Below are 8,890 nucleotides of genomic sequence, written 5' to 3' on the forward strand. Positions count from 1 at the left end.
GCCGCTCCCGTGAGCCTGACGCCGCTCGTCGTCTTCCCCGCAGGTCGGAGGTGCACCGGGACGGGGACTACCACCGGGCCGTGCACGTGTGGATCTACTGCGAGAGCACCGGGGAGCTGCTGCTGCAGCGCCGCGCCGACTGCAAGGACTCGTGGCCCGGCCAGTGGGACATCTCCAGCGCCGGCCACATCTCCGCCGGGGACTCCTCCCTCTCCTCCGCGCGGTGAGTGAGCTCGCCGACCTCGCGTTCCTGTTACTTGCTGTAGCAGACTCAGACTCGGATGACTGCTGCACGGGGAATCTTATTGATGTCACAAATAATCAACTTATGGGATGTGTGGTTGCACATGCGTTCTGCATTGTCACACGGTGTTTGCGATATTGCCTGTTGATTACGCCGTGAGGTCAATCACTGAATTGCCTGCCGATTACTCTGTAGCGTGACTCTGTGCTAGGCTAAGTTGCTGACGATGGGTTCTAATTTGTACTTACTGGCATTGATCACCAGGAGGGATTGTATTGCTGTTACAACTTTATTTTAGAAGCTAGGTATAACTTATGGGGCGAGTGGTGGTTGTCAAATCAAATGATGTTCTATGTTGTTACACAGCGTTTGTGATGTTACTCGTAGTTTTCATATTTGTTATTACACGCTGCGGTCACTGAATTGCTTAAATTTGCTGATCAAGTACTATGTAGTGCTGTTCTAGGCTAGGCAACTTCTGTATCAAAATCACGGGTTGTAATCTTTTCTAGTATCTGCCGTGGATTAACAACAGGAGGGAGCTCCAGGAAGAACTAGGCATCAAGCTTCCAGTCGATGCTTTTGAGCTCATCTTCGTTTTTCTTCAGGAATGGTCAGTAGATCTACATTGCTGTTTGTTACCTTATTGCTACCTATGTGAGATAGCATGCTCATCAGTCGAAGATGGTAGGGCATATTCTGGTAATAACTGCATTGGATCTATTACCAGTTTAAGCACCAGTAACCTAAGAGATGCTAATCTGTATTTCTTCATATTGATTTTCGTTCACATAAATCTACATCATCATCATCTGCACCTTAGATACCTTGGAAAAGAGATGCTAATAGTAGACTCTTTGCTGCAGCGTTATCAACAATGGGACTTACACCAACAACGAGTACAATGATGTTTACCTTGTGACAACTTTAACTCCAATTCCACTCGAGGCCTTCACTCTCCAAGTGAGAATTCAATATTGGCCTTTTCACTTAGGTTTTTATTATGCTCATTGTTGTCAAGATCAACAACTTATGCATTAGAAGAAAGTATGTACTTTGTAAGTTATATGACTGCTGTTTTGTTTGTAAGAAAAAAGTTTAATGCAACTAATGACGCTACAGTACAATAAACGGTTTCTAAAAAAGTCGTAAAAAACCTTTAGGTATGGACAATGTTGAATTATTTGTTATTATTTATCTTTGTTTCACTGCTTGCACAGGTTTTTATTTTCAAAATTGACTTTAAATATTTAATATGCAGGAAAGTGAAGTATCTGCAGTTAGATATATGCACCGTGACGAGTACAAGAGCTGCCTTGCAGCAGAAAGCGGAGAATATGTACCTTATGATGTGAATGGGCAATACGGCCAACTGTTCAGTATTATTGAGGAAAGGTAAGCACTAAAGCAGTCAGCTCTTTTTCTGTATATTACTCTGACCAAATATGAGCCTTCATCCTTCTATGGGATAATCCTACTCTTTTATGTAAAAGTTAAAATGCAATGTAGGTGCAATCCGTATGAACTTTACTAGTATTATCAACATGCTTCCAATTAACCAATAATCAGTTTGGTGTTCATGCCACTTAAATCCATACCAGGACCCATTTGCCATCCAGGTTTAGGTTTTAACATCAAGAAGTTGGAATCGTGGATTTTGGAATCTTGGTATTGTCGTTACATCAAGCCTAGGTTCTTAAAATTTATGGTCTGCCTTAAGTAAAAAATGTGATGTAATATTGTTTACATCGTAGGGAAAGCTACCCTTCTAACTTGAAGGGAAATTTGAGGAACCTAAATGGCACTCTAACATCTCCTGAGTGAGGCCTTTCCCAAAGAAGTCATGTAATGGAGCTATCCTATCTGACCACTCTAACCAAGATCTCCTCACTTGGTCAAACACGCCCAAAGCACTATATGTTTCAAGCAGTATGTGCCCCTTGCTAACTAATCGCTGGATTTAGAACTTGAAAGAATGATTTCTTTGTCTTCTCTCTATTGCCAATTGCCACTTTGAATTAATTGTTCAATAGATCCTAATTCTTTGGTGAACCCGGTTGCATTACATTTCTCTTAAATAATTGTTCTTAAACCTTTCATGCCTTCTTTAGGTACAAAGATAACGCGGAGTCTCGCAGCTTAACCTTACAAAAGCAAATTAGTCGTTATGCCCCCATCCATTTGGAACCAGAGGTAAGTGAGTCTATAAGTCAGCATGTACCTTTTGACCATTGTTTTGATTAACATTTGTTATGGATACTTTCATTTTGACAGTTGACTACTCTATCTGAAGGAGACAAAGAAGCCTTGGGATATATTCTTAAGGCATCAATGGTTATTGATGAAATATTTTATGAGCAGGTTAGTTCTTGCATAATATACGGTTCAGATATTAGTTCTATTTCATATTCGTTAGATGTCTCATGTGTAGTTATTATGATTCATAACATGCTCACTAGTTTTGCACTGTATAGTTCTTGCGTAATTTAATTCTGCAACTTCTTACTACTTTTCTTCTCGAGTAGGTATGGAATAGCAACACAATGCTAAGAGACTGGCTAAAAGCACATGCTGATTCCTCCTCCCTTGATAGTCTGAAGTGGGCATATTACTCTATTAATAAAAGTCCATGGTAATATGTTATTCTCTAATCAAGCTTCTCTTCATTGATTGGAATTTACTAGCATGTTCACCGAAAATTTCATCTTGGAAAGTTGCTGTCATCAACAATATATTTTTGTCTTTACTTTTCTCATTCCTTCCTTGTGGCTATATACACAATTGAACAATTTCTTGTTATAAGTTAAGACTCTGAGATAGGTGCATAACTGGAATGGAAGATATCCATTGTGAGAGTTAAAAGGAGGGGACTTGGGTTTATTTGCCATCAATCATCTCTGAATGTATGTTAGTACCAGTGCCACCGCCTTTTTGAGAGGTTCCCACTGTGTGTCAGTGTTGCTGCATTTCACCCATGAGATAATTTTTCATAAGTTTTTTGCAATGCCAACATGCACTACCACAACTTAAAGTCTTGCAGTGTAGGTAGCAAATTTCTGCAAACAAAATGGTGATAGTAAATGCAGCATATGCCCACATGCTTTTTGCCTGAGTTGTGATTTTATCAGCTGTGGATATAAATGAGAAAGTGCAACCTAAAACTAAAATGCATAGAGAGAGCGTTAGTTACTCATGTTGGTCTCGTCCAGTTTCTTCTTCTTTTGTTGACACCAGATTCTGCTATTAAACAGTCGTCTAATTTCATGCATTTGTTATCCCTCACATTCTTTTTAACTTTCTAATTAGATTTCTTTATAACTATTTTATATTTGTTTACTGTTTTGATATTTCCCAAACAGGTCCTGCCTTGATGAAAATAAGGCTTTTCTATCCACTGCCGATTCGGCTGTGAAATTGCTCACAGATGCCACCAAGCCAATTTCAGGATGGAAGGGGCTTGAGTATCGTGCAGCATTCCCTCTAGATAAGCCTCGTGGCGCGAACTTCTATCCTGCTGACATGAACAAAATGGTACGGTCGTATTTAGTAACTTCTCAGTGCTTAAAATATCCAGTAGAGAATCTTTCTAGTGTATAATAAAACTTCAGTGCAATTTCTGCTTATGATAATTGTACATCAAATGTGTTCTTTCTAACTAATATTGGACCGGTTTCCACATTCTTTATGTTGCTGTAGGAGTTTGATTTATGGAAAAGTGGACTAACTGATAAGGAACAAAAAGATGCAACTGGATTCTTTACTGTCATAAAACGGCCTGATGCTTTATTGACTACATCAGTAGCACAGTCAGATGGACCAAATCAAACCAATACTTCAGATGATCTTTTTATTGTTCCATATTCCAAGGAGTATAAAGCATCCCTTGAGAAAGCTGCCGAGCTTCTTCTTAAAGCATCAGATTGTTCTGATTGTCCAAGGTAAGCTAGTACCTAACATATTTCAGTTTGTGAAAGGTTTAGTTCATTTATGTGAAGCAGTTCGCTTTATCTTGTTGTAGCCTGAAGAACTTGCTCAGAACCAAGGCGAATGCTTTCCTTTCAAATGATTACTATGAATCTGACATAGCTTGGATGGAGTTGGTTAGTATCCTCATTCTCAGTTTTATTAGTTCATTCATTTCTCTTTAAATGCATTATTTGAGTGATTATAGCTGTTAACTTTGTTAGAGAAAAATGGGATATACTTGTTATTTTTAGCAGTAAAATTTCTTTTCTATTTTTATTTATATCAATATTAGTTGATGCTACCTCTATATTTGGCATTCTTGTCATGTTTCCAGGACTCCAACATAGATGTCACCATTGGCCCATATGAGACATATGAAGATGGTCTGTTTAGTTACAAGGTATTTTAGGATCCTTGTCCCACCTGTTCTTGCATCACTTTGTCTATTGGTGAGTCTAGCAATGAAGGTGCACTAAACACCAGACACAAGTTTGAAGGTTTTTTTTTTAAAAGCTCGAAGTTTGAAGTTTCTGTCATGTGTCTTCTTTTGGACACTCTTCAAGTTTGTGCAACTGATGCTAGCAGATTAACACTGGCTACACTAATATTAGCTTCAGACACCACATATTGCCAACTTTCTCCATACTCAATTTTATTCTTACTTAGGCTACCATCTAGGCAAATTTGCTAAAGCATGTTCTTCATTAATGTACAGCAAGTCAGCAATATTGTTGACTGATGGACTAATTGCCATGTATTCAAATGTAATGCAATTTACGTGTATTCTCTATGGGTTGTGATTATCTGTTCTTCTATTTAATTATGCACTCATGCTGAGACTGCTAACGTTATTTGGCCTAACCACTTGGATTTTAGTATAAGTACTCCCTCCGTTACATAATTCTTGTTGTGGTTTTAGTTCAAAATCAACTAGGCACCAGCCATCACCACAAGGCAATATTAGAATTTATATGGCAAAGTGGTCACACTGTCCAGTTAGAGTAGATTGCATTTCTCTATTCTATGGGATTTTACTGTATATTTCCCTCCATGTAATATTTGCCCCACTGTGGCCAATACAACGACTCATTGCATAACAAAAAAAAAGCACATGTAGAAAAGAGGGGAAATGTTGAATTAGGTCTGTTCATCTACATACTGTGCCTAGACCTAGAGTTCAATAAAATATTTCATTTGTTATACTGGTAATAATAATTCTATTATTTCGAAGGCAACCTTTGAAGCATTTGTTGGGGTGCGGGATGACGTTGCAACTTCTCAAGTTAAACTCTTTGGTGATCAACTCGAGGTAATTCTGATTGATTTTTCATGGAAATATTAAGCTTTCATTTACACCAACTTTGATCTGGGTTCAGGATTTGGAGAAAAATCTTCCACTGGACAATATTTACAAATCAGACAATATATCTGCTGCTCCAATTCGCGTGATGAATCTTCTTTACAACTCTGGGGTATGTTTCTATGTTGATGTTACTTTTCACATGCTCTTGCTTCTTGTAGACAAAAAGCCTAGTTCAATCAATGTTTGGTAAAAAATAAATCTCATGACTGTCCTAGTTTTTCCTTGCAATTCAGTTGGTGTGAACTCATTATTACCAAAGCATCCGTACATTTGTAGACAAGTAAAATTAGGCTTTTCTTCTCATTCTGCTTGGTGACAGATGAAAAGCTGACAAGAACCTTATGCCCTTAAATCTCTGAGAGAATTAAACAATTCTTGTTCTTTAACACCGTAAGATTTAATGAGTGAGGAAGCACTAGGATTTCATGAAAGAAATACCTTTTGTTTGCTTTGGATTCGTTTAGACCCCATGCTTTCCTGACCACTGTCTTAGTGGCATGGTTGTCATCCAAGTATTTTAACGTGTTAATGTCAGCAACCATTGCACCATACTATTTAGGGAGATCTTTAGTATTCCTGTCCTTTTTGTGGTACATTAATAGTTATTGTGGTGTCGAAATTTCTTGGAGATTTAGTATTTTTGTCTCTTGTGGTAGAAGTATATTTATTTTCATCCGGGCTACTTTAGGCAATTGGTAGGCTGAAAAAGGTCAAGAACTTGTTAATGTTATTGCAAATGAATTGTTTATCCACATTTTTCATATCCTTGTCCAACAGCTTCATTTGAACTAAACAAGTGCTTCTGTGTCAGGATGTGAAAGGTCCTCAAACTATAGCTTTCAATTTGCCAAATGATGAGCGGATTGTGAATGAGCGAGGAACTTCAATGGTTATGCTTAAGAACATTTCAGAAGCCAAGTATGCCTTCACTGATTTTTGTTTATTCATTTTAGCTGATGTTATATAGTTTACACTTGTGTCAAGCAAAAAGGGAGTTCATGCTGACATTGGCAATTCAAATTTTATTTATCATTCAGGTTCAAGAATATCTTGAAGCCTATAGCCAATGCCTGCATCAGAGAGGAGCAGAAAGAATATGTTGATTTTGAGCCTTATTATACACATATTGTTTGCCATGAGTGCTGCCATGGAATTGGACCTCATTCCATAACCCTTCCTGGTGGTAAAAAGTCCACAGTTAGAATGGTACGTGTGCAAGTAGCAATGTAGATAAAGACTTGCTCGATTAGGTGCTATGACAGAAAAAGAAAAGAGTGATATATCCTATCTGATGCCACTTGTTGACTCTCCTTTCTTTTTTGATAAATGTACAGGAACTTCAAGAATGTCATTCAGCATTGGAGGAGGCAAAAGCTGATATAGTTGGTCTGTGGGCGCTGAATTTTCTTATAAACAAGGTCAGTTATTTCATCAGTTATCAGGGTATCATGGCACTTGTGTTACAGCCCAGTGTTCTGGGGCCCATGCTAGGCAAATCTTCTTATTTCTGTAGGGAATATTGGGGATGCATATTCCTTTCCTTATATCCTTTGTATGCAATCATATAATACTTGAAATGGATCACATAATTTCTCGTTTGCTTCTGTTCTGTCAGGGGTTGCTTCCTAAGAGTCTATCAAAATCTATGTATGTTTCTTTCCTGGCTGGATGCTTTCGGTCAATTCGCTTCGGGCTGGAAGAAGCTCATGGGTAAGTGTGTATCCTCCCACCTAGGCCCTAACAAACTACCGAGAAGTGAGGAAGCATACTTATCACAGATTGTTGAGATGATAATTTAACTGCTATTATGTGATTGTAGGAAGGGACAGGCATTGCAGTTTAATTGGTTGTATGACAAAGGAGCTTTTATCTTGCATTCTGACGGGAAATTCTCAATTGACTTTACAAAGGTATTTTCATTAAAACAGGATATATACATACTTACCATTACTTTTTTTTAATTATTGCTCCTCGCTATATTCTGTGTTGTCAAAGGTTGAGGAAGCTGTTGAAAGCCTTGGCAGAGAGATCATGACGATACAGGCAAAGGGCGACAAGCCTGCTGCGCAGTCTCTCCTTCAGTCGCGTGCAACCTTGACGCAGCCATTGCGTGTGGCATTGGAGAAAATCGAACACATGCAGGTACTAGTCAAGTTGTACTGTTTTCAATAGGAAATTCAAATTCTTAATAATCTACTCGCCGAATGATGTTTGTATGTTAAGTCAGTTGTATGGAGTTTTACTTGTTCTTATGTATATGTTCATTTTCAGGTGCCTGTTGATATAGCCCCGATATTTGGCACAGCCAGTAAGCTGCTCGCAAACAATTAAGCACCGGAGGACAGCGATTCAGAAAGTTTTGTGTCTCCCATTGTACCTGATAAACTACAAATTGATTTTTTTTACGTGAAAAAGTACAAATTGTTGAAACAAGATGAAGCACCATCCTGAGCCGACACAAATGGAAAATAACACAAATAAATGAATGACTTCTTAAAAGGATGGCTGTTAACATCACTGCCTAAATGGATGAACTTCTAAAGGATCACTGTTAGCATCACTGTCTATTTACCAAGGTGTTTTTAGAAAGCGATGTCTACTGTAATCTTTGAACATATTCACTCATGAACTAGGAGCGGAGACTATCAGAATTCTGCTGAACTTTTGCGGTTTTGCCGCGCTGAAGGTCATCTTGTGCTTATATATATCAGAATGTTGGTACACATGGTTCGTTCCTTGTGAGTGAATGCTGCAAATATATGCCCCACTCTGATCGGACCCAATTCAACGTTTCAAACTTGTAACGTTACTTCATACAGAAACATGCTCTTTCATCTTAACCATATTGCATACTCACAGATAGGTTAACGACGCTCACGAGTCCCTTTCGCCTGAGCTAATAATGAGCTGGTGAGCCGAACAGGTGCAAACATTCCTAACCAAGGCATCATTTAAATCTTATAGGGTCCCATGATGGTTTGGGGTTATTATTTGTCCTTGTTCATCAGTGTAGGATCCAAGAATATACAGATGATAATTGATAAGTGGCAAAGGAAGCAGTGAAATCTGAAGAGACAAATCATCATTGTAGGTGTTATTGCAGAGCAGATGTTGCTTCATCAGAATAAAACACAGGGCACTAACATTTCACTTTTCAATGGTGAGATTTATCTGCAGATGATAAATGGCAAAGGAAGGATTGAAGAAGTATGAAGGGGCAAACCCGCTGCTGTAGGCATCCTATACATCCGCGAGCACGCCTGGGCGCGTCCGCGGACAGTGACAGGGTAGTCCACAAATCGGTGCGTCCACAGCCG

The 8,890-nt window shown here is 38.7% G+C and overlaps 1 protein-coding gene across 1 annotated transcript in view; it reads left to right on the top strand.

Annotated features, from left to right (window-relative positions):
* Positions 1-8,296, top strand: part of LOC119323305 (nudix hydrolase 3-like) — an 8,732-nt gene extending 436 nt beyond the window's left edge. The window contains exons 2-21 of the mRNA XM_037596918.1: positions 44-223; positions 780-857; positions 1,111-1,207; positions 1,506-1,639; positions 2,356-2,437; positions 2,519-2,605; positions 2,770-2,876; positions 3,604-3,775; positions 3,941-4,182; positions 4,263-4,344; positions 4,545-4,610; positions 5,442-5,519; positions 5,587-5,682; positions 6,385-6,491; positions 6,611-6,779; positions 6,908-6,991; positions 7,189-7,283; positions 7,393-7,483; positions 7,569-7,715; positions 7,845-8,296. Of these exons, the coding sequence (XP_037452815.1) occupies positions 44-223; positions 780-857; positions 1,111-1,207; positions 1,506-1,639; positions 2,356-2,437; positions 2,519-2,605; positions 2,770-2,876; positions 3,604-3,775; positions 3,941-4,182; positions 4,263-4,344; positions 4,545-4,610; positions 5,442-5,519; positions 5,587-5,682; positions 6,385-6,491; positions 6,611-6,779; positions 6,908-6,991; positions 7,189-7,283; positions 7,393-7,483; positions 7,569-7,715; positions 7,845-7,904 (2,254 nt within the window). The 3' untranslated portion in view covers positions 7,905-8,296. The remainder of the gene's footprint in view (positions 1-43; positions 224-779; positions 858-1,110; positions 1,208-1,505; positions 1,640-2,355; positions 2,438-2,518; positions 2,606-2,769; positions 2,877-3,603; positions 3,776-3,940; positions 4,183-4,262; positions 4,345-4,544; positions 4,611-5,441; positions 5,520-5,586; positions 5,683-6,384; positions 6,492-6,610; positions 6,780-6,907; positions 6,992-7,188; positions 7,284-7,392; positions 7,484-7,568; positions 7,716-7,844) is intronic.
* Positions 8,297-8,890: the final 594 nt, after the last annotated feature.

Source organism: Triticum dicoccoides, chromosome 6B (assembly GCF_002162155.2).
Source record: "Triticum dicoccoides isolate Atlit2015 ecotype Zavitan chromosome 6B, WEW_v2.0, whole genome shotgun sequence".
In the NCBI taxonomy this organism is placed as follows: domain Eukaryota; kingdom Viridiplantae; phylum Streptophyta; class Magnoliopsida; order Poales; family Poaceae; genus Triticum; species Triticum dicoccoides.